The sequence below is a fragment of the Ziziphus jujuba genome, chromosome 3 (genome assembly GCF_031755915.1).
Source record: "Ziziphus jujuba cultivar Dongzao chromosome 3, ASM3175591v1".
Taxonomy (NCBI): domain Eukaryota; kingdom Viridiplantae; phylum Streptophyta; class Magnoliopsida; order Rosales; family Rhamnaceae; genus Ziziphus; species Ziziphus jujuba.
Genome location: NC_083381.1, coordinates 18,250,216 through 18,270,409, shown reverse-complemented (window position 1 = coordinate 18,270,409; position 20,194 = coordinate 18,250,216). Strand labels below are relative to the sequence as shown.

General features: G+C 33.0%; 1 protein-coding gene across 1 annotated transcript in view; it reads right to left on the bottom strand.

Annotated features, from left to right (window-relative positions):
- The window catches only part of LOC125419860 (beta-amyrin synthase 1-like), a 61,133-nt gene that overhangs the window by 33,646 nt on the left and 7,293 nt on the right, over positions 1 to 20,194 (bottom strand). The window contains exons 11-13 of the mRNA XM_060815372.1: positions 17,716 to 17,762; positions 17,459 to 17,602; positions 17,078 to 17,181 (exon numbers count right to left, since the gene is read on the bottom strand). Of these exons, the coding sequence (XP_060671355.1) occupies positions 17,078 to 17,181; positions 17,459 to 17,602; positions 17,716 to 17,762 (295 nt within the window). The remainder of the gene's footprint in view (positions 1 to 17,077; positions 17,182 to 17,458; positions 17,603 to 17,715; positions 17,763 to 20,194) is intronic.

Sequence of the window (20,194 nt, the reverse complement as noted above, 5' to 3'; positions counted from 1 at the left end):
GCATAAGTACTCTCTATCACCTTCTTTTCCTTTAGATTATAAAATATTCCACCTCCTATTCCCTTGGGATAGCCAATAAACATACATAATTCTGTACGAGATTCCAATTTTTGAGATTTTTGTGCTAAAACGTGTGCCGGGGCACCCCAAATCTGAATATGGTTTCAACTGGGTTTGTGCCCTTTCCATAATTCTATGGATGTCTTTGAAACAGATTTAGATGGAATCAAATTTAGTATGTATACAGCTGTTTTTAAGGAAAATCCCCATAACGATTCAGGTAATGATGAATAACTAAGCATTGACCTCACCATATCTGAAAAGGTTCTATTTATCCTTTCAAAGACTCCATTTTGTTGGGGTGTTCCTGAAGATGATAATTGAGAAACTATCCCCTATTTAACCAAGTAAGACTTGAACTCTCTAGACAAGTATTCACCGCCTCAGCTAGGCCGAAGCTGCTTGATATGGACACCCAATTGCTTTTCTGCCTTAGCCTTATACTCTTAAAATATATCAAAAGCTTCAGACTTATGGTGCATTAAATAAACATAACCATATCTTGAGTAGTCATCAGTAAATATGTTGAAATACTCATACCCGCCTCTGGCTTGAACGCTCATTGGTCCACATACATCAGTATGTACCAATTCTAATTGTATGGTGGCACGATTTCCTTTGGCCTTGAAAGGCCTCTTTATCATTTTACCTTCTAAACGTGATTCACATACTGGTATAGGTTCAAAGATTAAGGAATTTAAAATTCCACTTTTAACCAAACCATGAATTCTGCTAGAATTAATATTACCCAATCTCAAATGCCATAGATAGGTCTCATTTGAAACTTTCCTTTTCTTAGATAAAGGAAGTTGCTCATCATCAGTATTTTTAATGGCATTTATACTATAAGACAAAGGAGTTAAAAAATAAAGACCATTCATCAATAATCCAGAATAAATAAAAGTATTATTACTCTTTATTGAAACTGAGGTATTAAATTGTATTGTTAAACCATGTTCAACTAAACAACTAACAAAAACCAAATTCCTTTTAAAATCTGGAACAAATAAACAGTCTGATAAATATAAAGTTTTATTATTAAAACATAACTCCACTAGTCCTACTGCCATTACGGAGACATATTGCCCGTTTTCCAACTTCAAACTTCTTTGTCCTTTATTAAGTGGGCTGCTTTGTTTGAACCACTGCAAAGAGTAACAAACATGGTTAGTGGCTCATGAATCAATGATCCATTTATCATTGTAATTCTCCACTAAACAAGACTCAACAACATTTAGAATACCCATACCTGATTTAGGACAATCCTTCTTCCAGTGACCTTTCTGTCTGCACTTGAAGTACTTGCCTTTCGACTTCTTCATTGCAGCTGGTTTGGTAGCTGGACCTGTTCCTTTCTGATTCTTGTTCTTCTTTCCACCCTTAGGTTTTCTTTTAGGTTTTGAGGAACTTTTAGCATGATAAGCACTTCCTTGCTTCCTGAGAGACCTTTTAGCACTCTCAAGCTCGTGCATCAATTTAACAGGTGTAAGCTTTAGTTTGTTCATATTATAGTTCATTTTGAACTGACTAAAGCTATCCGGTAGAGATTCTAAGATCATGTCTATCTTCATCTATTATTCTAGCTTAGCCCCTATCACTTCCGCAGTACTGATATGCGCCATCATCTTTAGAAAATGATCCCACACATTTCCTCCAGTCATGCGGGTGTTCATTAGTGCCCCTATAGCTGCTTGTCTAGCAGTACTGCTACTTTTAGCAAATATCCCATCTAGAGTTTGAATTATTTTTTATACACACTCTAGATTATCAAGTTGCTTCTGCAGATACTCTACAACACTGGCAAGAATATAATAGCGAGCTGTTGTATTCGCCCGTTGCCAATCTGCAAATTGCTTCTTAGTTTCCTCTGAAGCATTAGCAGTGGGCTCCTGGGGTTTCGGAGTTGTTGTAATGAATTTAATTCTCTCAAAATCAAAAACAACGTAGAGATTGGTTTTCCATAGGTCGTAGTTATTTCCATCCAAAGGTTTTTAATTCAAAATTTGTAGAAAGAGGATTAAAGGATGCCATTTTCTGAAAATTAAAATGCACACATATTAACACGTAATCAACACAACAAACATACAAATATGTAGATCCCTTAAACTACTTATTATTAATGTTTATTGTAACAATAATTTAATTTCCATTACAAATGCTTACGTTGGGTAAGACATTTGTAATAGATTAAACTTTGAACATGGTATGTTTTAATGTCCTACTAAGTTAGCTTCCAGGAAAGGTGAGGTGGGTCTCAGACTCCTTAAAAACCTACCTCCTTAGACAGAACCTTCTTAGATAACACCAACACATACCACTAAAAATTGATTTAAAAAATTAAAACTTTTTGAACCTGATATGTATAATGTCCTACTAAGTCAGCTTCCAGGAAATGTAAGGTGGGTCAAAGACTCTTTAAAAACCTACCTTCTTAGACAGAACCTTCTTAGATAACAAACACACATCATTCAAAATTAATTTTAGAAATCAACCATTGTTTCAATAATTTTTGGGCTTTTAATAACACTAAGAGAGCCTTGTTGGAAAGATTATTAACGTCACTAAAATTGAATGTAATAACCATTAATTTTAATTTCAAAATTATCTTTAATATCTAAGCATTGTCGACATTGGGCCGTACAATCCTTATTAAAATTTTGAAATTATTTTAGATCCAATTCAATAAAATCCGGTCATGCTTATCCATTGGGGCATTACATAACCATTTTATTATTGGACCCTTAATAGAGCCCGTAGGTTTCAAATTAATTGAATTAATTTTTAACCTTCACCCATTCAATATTTTACATTAATTAATTATGATTTTCCATAATAACATTATCTAGATAAAACAAATATTATTTTGCACATGTATATATCAAATGATGCAATTATATGGCACCATCTATTCTAAATGGCATGTTAAGCACATATCACATGTTTTATCCATATAATTTAAACAATTATAAACATAGAGTAATTAATAGGTCCTAATCCATAGTTTTCTAGAAAAGAAATTACAAGCCCAATAGGGCTAAGAAGCCCAAATTGATATCTGGCCCATTCTTCTTCTTTTCTTCTGATCTTGCAAGTGTATGGGATGTGGGCCAAGTTAGAATTGGTTTCTAGGGTCTTTAGCCCAAGAAACACAAAACTCTAACATGTCCTCTATTGATCCCAAGCACCAAAACCGCCGCCAGCCGCCACACAAACCTCGGATCATCATGAAATTTTATAGGGAAGTAGATAGCCACTGAAAGAACGATCCCACCAAAACTCATCAAATTCCCACCATGTACGTGCCTCCATGCTCCAGATGAATTAAGGCATGTGAATCCCACTCTTAGACACTTTGCGTGGCGCGTGTGGGCACGTGAGGATGTTTCCGGTGACCATTCTCCTCCCATCGATCCTCCATCATGTCATTTAACTTCCTATGGAGTTGTTTTGTCAAGGAACAGCTCCAATCTGCATGAAAAATGATGAACAGCAACTTGTATACAATTTTTCCCAGGTACTTTTACATATTTTTCCAATAAATCTGAATTTTCATATAAAAATTCAAATAAAAATTGCAGGAAAAATAAATAAATCAATAAATCAAAGAGGAAACCCTAATCCTATGATTAGCCTCCTTGTTACATGTGAAGTCTCACATCGGTTGGAAAGGGGGACGAAGCATGCCTTACAAGAGAATGTGGATACGTTTCCCTTGAGAAGCGTTTTGACAAAATCGTGTGGGCTGGGCCCAAAGTGGACAATATCTCATGCGGGTGGTCTAGGCTGTTATAGATGGTATCAGAGCCAGTACCCGGATCGATGTGCCAGCGAGAACGCTGGACCCTAAGGGGGGTGGATTGTGAAGTCCCACATCGGTTGGAAAGGGGAACGAAATATGCCTTATAAAAGGGTGTGGATACCTTTCCCTTGAGATGCATTTTGAAAAAACCGTGCGGCCTGAGCCCAAAGCTGACAATAGCTCATGCGGGTGGTCTGGGCTGTTACATTACATCCAAAAAAAAAGAAAACAAAAATACAAGCAAAAATCTACCATGGATTAAGGCCAAAACCAAATCATTCATTTATAATACAAAAATTATAAATAACATGAATAATAGAATGCTTGGTGCTATATATCTAATATACATCATATTATACATGAAAATAAAATTGTAAAAAAAAATTAGATTCGATTTATCACACACCGATTCAATCACAGCTCTGATACCAATTACTAGTATCATATACACAGCGGAAGCCTGATCGAGACTGAATAAAGTATGTAATAAATAATGTCTCTATCCATTTAATTTACTAACCTTTATACGCAGGACCTTCCTAACTATTTCTAGTGACAAATCTGCATGTGGCGCACCTGATCACAAAAGAAACAAGAATGTTAATCTGAAAAATACTCTGAAACTCAATTTTTGTTTTTCTCTCAAGATGTTTTTAATTCTCTATGGAGATTCACAATCGTTAGAAAATAATACATAAAACACCTATATCTGGAGGCTAGTAAGCAGTATATTTATAGACTGCTAACCCTAATCCTCCTAGGATTTCATAACACCTTGGGCCCAATTAACGAGCTCCTTCATGTAACTTAATAATCAATTAAAGGGGTTCTGTCATTTAATGAGCTAGTTTGGGGATCCCACGGTCTATTATTAATCAAGGCTCCTGATCATGGATTAGCTTGCTCCAAGAGCATAAATCCAACAGGTATGCCATATAATTTTTGCCTCTCGATACTTTAATGTTGATGCAAATTATAATCCTCAATTACAGGGATAAGCTGTGTCCCAGCTACATTGGAGGAAAATGTTTATGCAAGATAACTCAATCAAGAGATCCCTTTAAATTTTTATTGTGGTTGAAAATCTATTTGTCACCATTCTAAGTAATAGGAAAACGGATTTAGGTGCTAGAAAACTAATTGCAAGTCATATGACTCATATCCTTGACTTAACTTGAAAAGACAATACATTAGGAAACTAATAGGAAACCAAAAACAGAGCTTATTCCTTTGCCATATTAGTTGGGTTTGTTTTGCATCAGAAAGTTCTTCATAAAATAATTTTTTAAGAGATTACAATTAAAACTATATATAGAACTTTGTTATTAAAACTAATTATGTGCGTGAAAAGCTATTAGCTGTTGTCCAAAAGTGTTTTTAGTGACAACAATTCATAGTGGCGCGTTCATTTTTATGCAGTGAATTTCAATCAAATTTAAATCAAAATTACACAAATAATAATGATAATGATAATAATAACAATAATAAAATAGGCGTACACAGAGTAAGAATATTTTGTACCTGTTCTTCCAATTAATCATGCATATCCATATTATTTATAAGGTTTTTTGGAAAAATAGCCACCCCGTAAATTGTCTTTTGAAGAATAGTAAATTTTTTTTTTTAAAAAAAAAAAAGCCAACTTGGAACAAAAATACCTTTAACCAAATTGAAAATTATGCAATATGTTTTTTCTGATCCTTTCCTTTTTCCTCTAAACACCCGTTCATGTTTTGTGCAAGACATTCTCTAACAGGTCATAAACACTCCTTGCATCTCATCTGCTTTCACTCTCTTTTTCTTGTATTTTCTTATTTCTGAAACTAAACTCACGTAAAAATTTTCTCTTTTTTCTTATTAGATGAAACTGAGAAAATATGGGTATGTATTTTTTTTCTTTTTTCTAGTATTTTTAGTTAGTTTTGTATTTTTTAAGATTTATTTAATATGGGTGTTAATATATTAGTTTATGAACTGTTATATGTGAGTTTAAAGATACTTAGGTGACATATGGTTTGAAAATAGGGGAAAAATTGTGTAAAACTGGAAAATCATGAAACACAGTAAAAACGGACGAAAATTGGCGAAAAAGATGAATTTCTACCACTTTCCTCTAGTTTGTCAGTTTTCTCAAGTTTTTCGCTAGTTTTCCGCTAATTTTTCGCCATTAGGAAAATGCTATATTTGGTGGGAAAAAAAAAAAAAACAGAATCGACTTTTTTAATACAGTTAATATGTTTGTTTAGTATTATTCAAATTTTTATATATTTATTGATTTTGTTTAACGTTATTCATTGGATATGGAGAGAACGAGCAAGCATATGCATGGTTTTTCCAAAACCTTAAGGATGTCATTGGATATTTTCCGGATTTGGTGTTTATGAGTGATAGACACCTCGCTATTGAAAATGCATTACGCAAAGTTTTTTCCAATGTATACCATGTGCTATGCACATATCATATAAGCAAAAATATTAAAGCAAATGGACATGCGAAAGATGAAACAATAATAGAATGTTTCATGCTCACAGCTAATGCATATTTGGTTGAAGATTTTGAGTTTTATATAGGGCAAATTGAGGCAATAAACAATAGGGCTGTTCAGTATATTCGATCATGTGACCCTACAAGGTGGGCATGTTCTCTTTCTCCATCCCAAGGTGAACATTTTATTGGACGTAGATGTAGCTGATGCGGTGGTGTTGGACATTATAGGTAGAGATGTACGAATCCATTGTCTTGTGCTTCGAATTAGAAAGTTTTAATTTAGTGTTATGGTTTAATATCTTTTGATAATTCTTTCATATCTTGGATATTATATTTTCTACTTCACGGTAATGATTTATTAACATTTTTTTTTAAGAATTTAATCCCATATGAAAAAAGGCTTTCTGGAGTTGATTTTAAATCTTTAATTTACATCTCATTTTATCAAATGTCCAAATGATTTTGAAAAGAAAAACAAATATATATCATTTTCTCTTGTCTTTTAAATGGTTATTGATTTTAAAAGTCAATACATTTTTTGTTAAATCCATATTCATCTTATATAATATTTGTCTAAACTCTCAATTTTTTTACCCCAATATTAATTTAAATAATCTATTAAAAATTGATTTTCCAAATGGAGGAAATTAGTTTCTAATAGAAGTAAATATTTTTCCACAATTTCCGTTTAGAGGAAATTTTTTTCCAACAAGAGGAAAATGATTTCTGCTTGGAGGAAAAATTGCGGAAAAATTTTCTGACAGGTGGAAAATTATTCAGAAGCTTCAATTGACCTCCATATAAGGGATTTCCGACTGGAGAAAAAAATTTCTGACAGGTGGAAAAATTTACAGAAGCTACAATTGAGCTATATGTGTAACATTCCGTCCCAAAGTACATCGGAATTTTTGCTCGTTGACCGATGTTGACTGTTAATCGAGGGTCAAAATTTTGACTTTTGTTCTGGATGGAATTTGGCATTGGCTGAGGCACCGTTGCGAAGTACACATTGACTCGAGTCCGTAGACTAGTAGCACGTAGAAAACATAGCTACAGTTTGAAAGTTATGAGCAAAACAAGTTGAGACCCAAACTATCCAAGGGTGCCCAAATTGACTTTTTATTTTTGTAAAATTGAGCTTTGACTCATGCATGATTGTGAAGTACTCGTCGATATGAGTTCATAGAATAGCGGCATGCCTGATTTGGACATGTGGTTTGAAAGTTATGGACCTGCAAAGTTTTCCGAATACTGTAATATTTTAATATATTTTGACTTGAGTGAAGAGTATGTGCCACATGTCATGTTTTTAGCCAATCCCATGAGTGAATAGTGTCACCCACGGGTGGCTTTTATTTTGGCCAAAACACATGTGGGCCAGGGGGGAAGAGAGAGAAAGAAGGGAGGAGAGAGAAAGAGGGAGAGAAGCCACACCACCGGCCACCACCATTGACCGTTGTCCGGTCATTTCTAAGCCACATGCGCCACTCCAGCTTGAAGCCCACTTGAAAACCAGCCGGCCAGCTAAAAATCACGGCCAGATCGCGGGCGACGCACCCGAATCGGGGCATTTTTCGATGAGTGGTCGATTTACTTCTCTAGTTGATATCCCCCAAACCAGACCTCTATTTGCCTCACCGCCGGTGCCGTTGAGTTAGCCATAACCAGATCTACCACTTCACCAAGTTTCACGGCCAATGGCCGTCGGATACGCTACTAGAGGTGGCGGAATCCGGTGACCACGATGGCTCATCGGAAAACCCAATTCTAGTGAGTTTCTGATCATCCCACCTATCCTTCCCCACTAATTTGACCTCCCTAAACCCAAATTTGAGGTCCGTTTCCTCCAATTCGCAATGGGTTGAGAGAATCGAGGACTTGAATTCCGAAAGCTTTCCGACAAGATTCCGACCACCATGACTCTGATCTCCGGGAGGTAAGCCTTAATCCGTGATCCTCATTCCATAAGCTTCATTTCTGTATATTACTCACAAATTTTGGTTAATATTTGTGTTAAATCCTCCGGATAACCGTGTATAATTTACCCTGATTAAACTATTAATTTAATCGGTTTGTGTATTGTCGATGTTCTAGGAACACATGTGAATTGTAGAATTGATCCTATAGAGGATCTTGATTTAATTGCATGCTCGAGGTGAGTGATCTACCTTCAAAATTATTTTGGGATGTTAAAATATATATATTTTGTGTTAATTGGTTATTTGAAGAATATGTTTTATGTGTTGAATATTCGGTAAGTTTATATTTGGAATTTTGATGCCAAAATTGAATGAATTATAATTATTTGTGCATTAAAAAATATTTAGATTTCAAGAATTTTATGGATATGGGATTTTGTTAATAATTGTTAAATTTTATTGTTGGAATATTGTGTAATTAGAAATGCTTTGATGTGAATTTTAATATATGTTTAATATTTTAAGAAATTTCCATTTAAGTTTATAATGCCGATTTATGACGGTTTTAATATATGTATTGTTGCCAAAAATGTATTTGGGATTTTAAAGGAATTATGGTTTAAGGTTTTTAATTAATTATTGTTAAGTTTGATGTTGATTTTATAATATATAACAAATGCGTTTACATTATTTTGAGAATATATGAATTTCATGTGGTGTTAATATTATTTTTGGCATGATTTGATTTTAAAAGATTTCAAGAAAAATATTGGTTTAAGTTATGGTGCTTTCAAAATATATATTTTTGCACTTGAAATATTATCTGGTGTATTTTATGATATGGAAAAAATTATATATTATCGATGGATTTATGCTGGTGATATTAAAGAAAAATGTGGGAATGTGAATTTGAAAAGTGATATAATTCCCACGGTGAGTTTTGGAAAAATTGTTATTTTTAAAATAATATGGTTATTTGTTTTAGATGCACTCATACAGTATTGGTGTTCTATACTATATATGTGGATGAGCACGCAAATTGTAATGTCTCCAGTGAGTTGCCATCAGACCGAGAGCAGGCAAGTTTTATATAATACACATAAGTCGCCCCCCTCCATGGCCGGGATGATGGTTTAAGTAGCGGCGCTGTCGGGTTACCGAAGCAATCGTATGCAAGTTTCTCTCTTTAACCTCTTGCAGAACAGTGCTCGGGATGCTGGGTATCATAGGGCATCACTGGTATATAGTGTGGTGCGTCAATTATTTTTCAAATATAAATTTCAAATCCTAAAGTTTTAAAGTCGTATTTGAATTAAATGTATTTAACTTTTTTTATCACTTATTTCCAATTAGTATTTTCTAAAATGTATTTATTCATATTTTATGTCACTTATTTTAAATCAATATTTTTAAAATGCATCTTACCATATTTTTATTATATAGATTGGTTGAATATTTCAAAATGAATTTTATAATATTTTTTACCACTTATTTTATATGATTTTTTGTAATTATTTAAATTATATTTTTGACACTGTTTATTTTGATTTATTAAATCAAATTTTATGAATTATATATTGAATTTCACTTTTATGTTATATTTCTTTAATGCAAGTATTTTAAATTATTTTAATATATTTTATTCGTATTTAGATTATTTAATTATTTATTAAATTAATTATTCCTTGATTTTTGGGGCATAAAAGATTGGGTTTTACGAAAATGTTTTAAAAATGGGAGTCTTTCCGACGGAGTGAATGGTGAAGGTTTTGAGAGAAAATATTTTTTTTAATTAATTATTATTTATTTACTTATTTATTCTTAATTAATCAAGTATACTGTGATTATTATTACTATTATAATTGTATAGTAGATAGGGTCACTCACTGAGATGATTAGTATCTTATATGTTTAAATATGTTCCCCTAGATACAAGGATTGGTAGACGTTCGTCTGGAGTGAGCTTGACCTTCGTTACTGTCGTGTTTCGAGGAGTTCTTTTCTTTTCATTTATTTTTATTTGTAATATTTCTTTCCATCCTATGTTGTATAACTTTCATACTTAATTGTACCCTATGATGCTCTGTATACTATATTGGATCTATTTTATGAAATACTGCATTAGTTTCCTGTTTAATTTATGAAAGTGTTGATTATTGTGGAAATAAATTGTAGTAAAGTGGAAGGAATAAGGTGGTGTATATAGAAGTGTATTTTTAGTGCAGGGGATTTGTGGTAAGTGCAACCTTTAGGGGAGGTTCTGCCATATTTTCCATTAGAGAGTCCGGTAGGGTTTCCTTGGGATCAGAGCTTGTCTAGGGTTCCGGTGAGGGATTTGGAAGGATCCTACAATATGTAAGATGTTTGTGCATAATGGAATTCTAATAAATAAACATGACACATTTTCTATAAGGTAAATTAGTTGTTCTTACATCAATAATACATCGTTATCATCGTTACATCTATAAACATGACAAAAGTAAATAAAAATATATCACCACTTAGCTTATATGCTTAGTTCTTTGTTATAAGTCTGATAAGCATACTTCCTCCTAAAGAACTCTATGTCATCTTGTGTGAAAGTCAATGGTAATCTAGCATGTAAAAATTCTATGCACTTGAGTGTAAAAATACCATAGTTACCACTGCAACAAAACAACCCATTGCAAATTTTTTAAAAACTCCATTTCTTAATGTCGTATTTATTGCAACTTAATGATTTCAAGTTTCTAAAAAAAAAAATAAAAATAACTTAAATTCCATTGTTTCCACGTTTCCAACAAAAAATAAATTTTAAAATAAAAAAAATACTACAATTACTTAATAATTTATGGAAATATTTAACTCATAAAAATAATAATGTATATTTTAACTTCATTAGTACATTTAATATTAAGAAATTAAATTTTAAAAAATTAAAAAAAATGAAAAATAAAAAGTTAAATAAAAGCTGCCCTTTTTATGCGACGGCTCGTGTCTTTTCACACATTGGACGGTCAAAATAAAGTTGACTGTCTTTTTTCCGTGCCTTGCCACTCTATGGTGTGTTTTTCTCATGTCTCACTCGAAAACATGCCAAGATTTTGCCTTTGCCGCCATTCAGAATAGCAGTTTTTCTGTTATATTGTGCTGTGTCACCAGGGATATGTAATTCTTATAATTTTGGAATATACTAAGGCCCAAATAATAAGATAAAAATGAAAAAAATCGTTATTTTATTTTTTGGTTAACTTGAACATGTGAACCATCGATAGATATGATATTTCTAGCAGAATTGGTGGACGATATAGAATATACAATAATTAAGGCAAAAAAGTAGGTTGTCAGTGCTGAAAAAAATCTAGGATAGTTATTTATGATATTTTTGTCTTCTAGAAATCTTTTTCAGCAAAAAATAAAAAATAAAAATTCTACTTTTTATTAATATATATATATATATATATATATATATGTATATGTATATAAATAATTCCACACCACACCAAAAAAAAAAAAAAAAAAAAGATAATAATAATAATAATAATAATAATAATCAATATATGGACGCAAAAACCAAAGCTCTGGTCTTACATATATACCAATATCACGTATACTCGATCGATTTGTTTTGGCTTGAAAATCACATAAACTGTACCAAATCACCAATAAAAACTGTCGGTTCGGATGATTTGGTTAAGTTTACGCTTATCCTTAGTTGATATCAGGTGTTTTAATTACTTGATTTCAAAAAATTACTGATAGTTAGCCCGATCGTATATATTGGACTTGGTTCACGTTAAGGCAAGCTTTTCCTTTTTTTTTTTTATTACTGATAATATGACGTTCTATTAATGGTAACAAGAAAGGAAAATACACCATAAGTTGAATATGAAAATTCACACTACATCAAAATTAGATATGAATCATAATAATTAGTTATTATACCTGGAAGCGCAAGAGAAGGTCGCTACAGGCATTGAGGTTGAATCGGTTTTGGTAGAAATGTTGGCGAGCTTTTTCAACCTCATCTCTCTCTTCTGGGCTTCCTGCATCGGCATCATACTCCCATATCTGCCTCCCAAGGAAATTGTTTGTGCTAAACAAGTATGGATCCTCTTCTCCACAACCCCCAACCCCCGCCCCCCACCCCCACTCGAGGCCCCAAACTTAATTTTTCACATTTTCTGATGATCTCTATATCAACAGAGACGCTTCCTGCATACAATCATGTATACAATACATACATTTTTTTCCCCAAAAAAATTGTGATGAATCATGCATACATATATATATATACACCTTCCTTCACATAAAAAATATACTTATATATATATATATATATAACAAATGAAGGGCAATACATACACACACTCTCACATATATATATATATATATGAATGATTAATTCGATCTCAGGAGTTTTAGTATAGCTACAGTTAAATATCAGCTCCAAAAGTGATTGAAAAAGAATCTCATTCTCAGATGCACAACTAGAGAATGAAAAAAAACGAAAATGTATCTGAATTTTTAACTTTTTACGATCTTACCTCTTCAACCATCTCCTACGTACTTAGAAATGGTTCTCATATATATATATATATATATATAGAAATGGTTCTCTCATATATATATATATATATACAGTCCGTATATGATGCGGACGGTTCTCATGCGAACCACAGTATTGGTAACGGTTTTTCATAATATTGGTGACGATTTTCTAAAAAACCGTTGTTAATATTATGAAAAACCGTCACTAATATTACGGTCTTCATACGAACCATCCTCACCATAGAATTTCCATATATATATATATATATATGTATATCCAATTCACTTCCTGCACTATATATAGACCCAGCTAGTGTACTCTACTCACTGCGTTTGACTTTTATTATTTACCATAATTTTATTTTATGTCCTAGCCAAGTGTCTATTACAAAAGTTAGCTTCGTAAAAATAAAAACCTCCAAATGAACGTTCACTTAGCTGGAAACGATAACCATTAAATTCTATTGAAAACCTATATTATTGGGCACCATTGAAATTTTTGGAAATCTACCCATAAAATGACGTATCAAATTAAAATGAAGTTATTAATGTTGTCATGTTGATGAAATTATATATATCTTTAAATAAATAATACATTTTTTTTTTTATCATTACAACAATTTATAATTTTAAAAAAAAAAAAGTATGGCTCTGATTCATTCATGAATATTGTTGTATGGTGCGGATATAACGAGTATAATAGCTTAGCTAATTTCAGTTAGATAACTTTTCTTCAAAATTGTACTTTCTGTTATCTTATTACTCTTATACATATATAGATAAATTCAATATTTTTATAATTTTATAAAAATTTAACAAAATGTATGAAACTAAAAACATTGTAACACGATCTTGGTAAATGTGTAATTAGATCTATATCAATGAGAAGTTGATTTAGCTGTGACATACCAAAGGAATATATATATATATATATATACATACATGTGGGTGTGTGTGCGCATGTGTATGCGTGGTGATCTAACTACAAAATAAACAAGAGAATATAAGATAATTTTCTCTACATATTCACAATAGCTAATTTTAACTCAAAAAGTGAAGACGATAGGAAATTTCTAATTTGAAAGTTTACGACTATTGCTACTCATATGCAAAACTGATGGTTTGGTAAAATATTTAATAAGACTTTGACGAAAAGGCAGCACCAACAAAAAAAAAAAAAAAAAAAAAAAAGACAGAGAGTTTTTAAGTACCATCACTACCAGGATTTGAACGCGGTCACATCAATCGAACTGTATGGATAAAACGTGGACGGACTACTGATTTGGAATCACAAGATTTTATTTATTTATTTAAAAAAAAAAAAAAAAACGAATATGCAAAGTTGTCACAGTCAGTCCAGACATGAGGTTGACCAACTAAAGTCGGCATGAGAAATCGTAAGAGTAACCACCATGCCAAATTTATTTACAAAATTTCGGAAAATCCAATTTGACTATAAATTTATATTAAAGCAGTGTATATTAGGTTACCAAATTTAGTGATTTTAAGGATGTCTATTATTGATGCAATCAACCGTCAAAAGAGTCTGCATTATCTTTCACTTGAAGAACTGAGTTTTAAAAAGGCCAGCTCAAGGCACATGCTTTGGGTATAAAAATGCGTTTCTTTTTTTTTTTTTTTTTTTGGTTTTTTTTTTTTTTGGGGTGTGGTGAGGCATATGAAGTCAAATTTAATCTTTTTTGTTTTTTATTTCTTACAAAAGCCTATTTCACACTCATTTCAATTATTTATAAATTGAAAATATATGTTATATTGTATATTTATTTATAATTTATTAATTTTATATTTATGTAAACTTTAATTGATTTATTTTACAATTTAACAATTGTTTATAATTCTTTTAATTTTCATATTAATTTAAATATATATTTAATTTTTCTCCCTCTAAAATAATTCAGTTGACAATGGCTAGTGGTGAAATCTTTTAAATCTGGAGGCAAAGTAACATTTGGACATGGCCTCCCACCCAATTTTTTTTTAATATTATATTATATTACACATATATAATTTTTTTTTTTGTTATTTATGTTAAGTTTCCCCCAATAAAAATATTGATTTATCTGGTTTCAAGTTAGGAATCTTTTGAGAGTTTCTTTTTTATTTTTATTTATTTATTTATTTATTATTATTATTATTATTATTTTTTTACCGTAGTTCGTTTGTAACTATATTTTTAGGGAATATTTCATTTATAAGTTTGGAATAAATAAATAAAAATCCCTTATGTTTTTAATAAATCATCCACACCTTCCTGTAGCAAATTAAATTACTTTTAAAAGTCTTTTTTTTGTGACAAAAATAATTTTTTTAAAAATTTTTACAAAAATTAATTTTGAAGAATTGAAATTTTTGTTAATATATATTTTTAATTAAATTTGTTAAGACTATGTGATAGTTTTTCAATTAAAAAAATTATGTGATGATTTTAATCAAATAAGTTTTTTTTACTCTGCGATAATTTGTCAAATATATTTAATATAATTATCAAATATATTTAACTATTTTTCAAAGATATTTAACTAAAGGTATTTGTCAAATATATAATTTACTTTAAAAAGCTTATATAATTAAAATTATTATATGGTTTTTTTTCAAATAAAAAGGAATAAAGAAAATATCACATTGTTTAAATAGATTTACTTAAAATGTGAAAAAGGATGGTTTGAATAACTTACTTATCAAAGTCAATTCATTTTGTGAGGCACACAAAATAAATGTTCTAAATATGAATGCTAGTTATGTTGCTAGAAGAGGTTGAGCTCATAATAAACAAGATGAAATTACTATTGATCAACGTTATTAGGTTTATATCTTTTTTACTGCAATATGACAGTAGCAAGAATTAAATAGTCTATTTAATGAGCATATTGTGGAGCTACCTATTCTCAGTTTGCCTTTAAATCCTCTTGAAGCATAAAATTCTTTCACAAAGGATAATGTTTGGTAGAGTCAAATTTGTTAAAACATGATCTAGGAAAATGAAAATTAATTGCAATATGGAGTTTATTGTTATCTACAACTGGCCCAAGTTGGTATCCAAAATTTTTACCACTCCACGGAGGTCTTTTTTATATAAAGTATTATTATAGAAAATTTATTCTTATTGGTTTTTCTTGGGCAACGTTGAGCTTCTTATGTTGTTAGACTAAAATCGAATTACATGTAATTCTCATGATATTTCATTCCAAATTGTATGTAATCAATCGACAATCAAGTATATAAATGATCTAACATCGCCTAGTAAAACATTCTCCTATGTATTTATCATATTTGATTAGCCAATGGCTAAATTTAATTTAACTATGATAATTCATCAACATTTATCTCCTCCGTCTACAAGGTGAACAGCTCTGCTTATAGCACAGTGTGTTCACCACCACACCGGGTAGATTTAGTAAGTATAAATTTTTTCAAGCTTTTGGGCAAGACCGTCTTCACACTTTCTGCAAACTTGCTCCACGATTTGCCTTTTGTTTAATTAGAATGAAATGGAACTAAATTCCGGTAGTCAGCGAGAGCCCACAATGGAAAAATGTTCCTGTAAGCTGCATGGTGCAGCATGCGGTTCTTCATGAAAACTCCCATAATTTCCTGCCATTACCATGTCACAACTCTATTACTCAAACTAATATAATTTAATTTTTGCCAAATTAATTTGGTTCAGTTTTTATATGCCTCTCACATCCTTACTCATAAAGCCGTATGTTCCAACTATGCTTCTCTTCCCTTTAGATTTAGAAATTGTTGTAATAATAATAAAACAGATTAATATACTTTATAAGTTATAATTTAACTTATTCGCTACAAACCTGTTGTGGGAAATCTCCATTTTCCAATTGGGAATTTATCAAAAGCTTTGCAGCTCGATGTATAGGAATTGAGTCTCTATGAGCCTTATCACATTACAAATTTAAATTAATCACAATTTTCGTATATATATATATATATATATAAATTAAATTAAATGTAAAAATTAGCAATTAATTAATTAATTAATTAATACGTGTAGACCATGGATTAAACCCATCAATCCTAATGCAGTTTGCACCAGATTCGAGTGGTCTCCTTCAGATGGTGTATATACCTGGAAATCAGTATTCAAACACACCATGAAGTTATGTAAAATTATATAATCCAAGATTGACAATCAAATAATATTTCATTGGATAACAGAAAAAAGGAAAGACCTTATTAGTGTATGATTTGTAGCTCTCAGCCGAACGACCATCCTCTCTTTGTGTATTAAGTAAAAACTCAACACCTCTGCGCACAGCCTCACAGTTATAGTAGTTCTTCGCAGCTGCCTCCAACCCTTTGATTGCGAACCATGTCCCATACACAAAGCATATTCCCCAATTCCCATACCTAAAAATCAAAATTAAATACTCAACTTCTTGGATGTTTTCTTTCTAATCACTCTAACAATTTTTATAAGTAATATCCTTAATACCATAAAATACATATATATACATATATATATATGTATATATAGATTAGCTACGGTGCACACATGTCCCCCACTATAATATGCACACCTAACAACAACATATTATGAGATGAAAAGGTCAGGCAACATGTTGCTTGATGTGAGTCGATCATAGTAAGGGTCCGGTGTGTATTTTAGAAAAAATTTTTAAAATACCATGAGCCATCTGGCATTTGAATTTGTTCCACGTATGTCACAGCCTTGGTGATAAACTCATCTATCTCTTTCTTCCTATGCCCGGGGAATAACGTCCTAAATAAAACCAAGGCCTGAATTGAAGAGCAAGTGCATTCTACGTACCTGATTTATATTACCTCATCGCTCTCAAAATCAGTTTAAAAAAAATAATTAACAGTTTAAAATTGATTAATATATATTAAACCACATGTTAATAGTAAGAATTAATTAATTACTCGTATTCAATCACAAGGTCCTCAAGGAACTCCACAGGATTCAGCCACTGGAAGAGAGGAAAATAATTTGTGGTTAACAATTATATATCTATAGAGACTTTTTGACTCGGTGGGAATTTCGAGTTGACCAGGGTACCGTGGCGAAGTGCACGATGCCACGAGTTCGTAGACTGGTAGCACGTCGAAAACGGAGCTACGGTTTGAAAGTTATGGACGAAACAAATTGCGGACCAAACTGTCCAAGGGGTGCCAGAGTTGACTTTTTGTTTATGGGGAATTGAGCTTTGACTCGTGCATGGTTGTGAAGTGCTCGTCGATACGAGTTCACAGACTAGCGGCACGCTCAAAACGGACATCCGGTTAAAAAGTTATGGACGTTTGAAGTTTACCGGATACCGTATTATTTTAATGTTTTTGGGTCGATGAACAGTGAAATTCCACATGTCAGCTTCTGATTGGTCCACGTGGCATGAACAGTGTCATGCAGGGGTTTTATTTGTTAAAACACTCGGGGAAGAGAGAGAAAGAGAGAGAGGAGAGAGAGAGAGTCACCGGCCGCCGGACTTTTTCATGTTTTCCGGCCTAGTTACTGTACACGCGCTGGCCAGCCAGATTGCCCACCTCATTTTCGGCAAAACCTCCAAATTTCACGGCGAACGGCCGCCGGACGCGCCCGGATCGGACCTCCGAAGTTTGGCGGCGACTTTTACCCCTCCACCGCCGGCCACCGCGAATCGACCCTGTTCCGGCTGATCTACAGTACACGCGCCGTACACCCATCATCCTCTCCTCAAGTCCGGCCTACCCACCAAAAATCACGGCCATCGGACCACCGACGCGCCGGGATCGGAGCATTTTCCGGCGAGGGGTCGGAAATCTTCAAACGGTGATTTCTCCGCCGTTCGACCTCCGTTTTGCTCACCGTCGGTCCCGTTGGATTGCTCTCCTCACGATTTACAAGTCTGCAAAATTTCACAGCCAACGGCCACCGCACGCACGCGCCGCCGGCGACGGTTGCCGGTGACCGCGGTGGCCTGCCGGAAAATACTGTTCCGGCGAGTACCCGAAATTCCGGCCAGCTCCAGTCCGCAGTGTTCGACCTCCTGAACCCAAATACGACTTCTGTTTCCGCCAATTCGCGACGGTTTGGGAGAATTGCGGAGCCGAAACCCGAAAAGCTTCCCGATAAAATTCCGACCCCGTCGGGTACGATCATCGGAAATTAAGACCGGATCTGTGATTAGCATCACTCGAGCTTCGATTCGGTATATAATTCGTAAATTTTAGTTATCGTTTGGTGTTCGCTCCTCGGGTACCCATTTGGGGATTACCCGAATAAAATATTAATATTTGTGGTTTTGGTACTGTGGATGTTTTAGGTGCACGTGCGATTAGCGGAGTCGATCCTGCGGAGGATCTTGATTGAGATACATGCACAAGGTGAGTGACCCACCTTCAATTTTATTTTGGGGAATTTAATTGGTGAATATATTATGTGTGATTTAAATATTTGGAATTTAATTCCTATGTGCCAAATATTTATTGGATTTATTGTGGAATTATTTATGAATTTATTGGATTTAAGAAAATGGGCATTTTACAAAATTATGCCATGTGAAATTATTTCATGGTTTTGAGGATTTTGAAATTGGTGTGGTTTTAATGATAAATTGGGCACGATTTGATTTTCAAATATTTCAAGGAAAATATTTGGTTATGTTGGTGATTTCAATTTTTATAAAATATGCCCATGAAATATTATGAGATTTGATTATGATATTTCGAGAATTATTTATGCTATTGGAAAAATGTGGATATTTGAATTGATGGATTTGGGAGTTGGTGGATTTGAAAATCATGGAATTTATGGTATTGATTATAAAGAAATTATGGAGAATTTCCCGATTCAAGCGGATGGATTATGCCCGCTATGTTTATGAAAAATGTGAAATTTGTTTTATAATTTAAATTGTGGATTTTATGATTTTAGATGCACCGTACACGTACTGGTGTTCTGATTATGTGATATGGTATATGTGATATGGTTAGTGTGCACACGGTTGTGATTAGCGCGCAGGTGGGTGTGAGTAGCGCGCGGTTGATATTATGAGGGTGTCCTGTGGATGCCATCGGAGAGGGCGACCACCCCCCTTTGGCCGGGACACCAGGTTAGCAGCGGCGCAGTGGGATGCCACGCGACCGTATGCCGGTTTCTCTCTATAACCTCCTGTCTGGCAGTACCTCGGGACGCTGGGTACTCTGGCGCCACTGGTATATAGTGGGTGCATCAAATGATTTTCAGAACTGTGTTTTAAAAATAAAATGTTTGGAAACTGTATTGGAAAAATAAAATTAATTATTACTGCTTCCGGTATTTAATTATTTGATGTCTTGGTTTTCGGGGAATATGAATAAAGGGTTTTGTGAAAATGTTTTAAAAGGGGAACCTTTCCAACTGAGAGAATTGTAAGGATTTTGA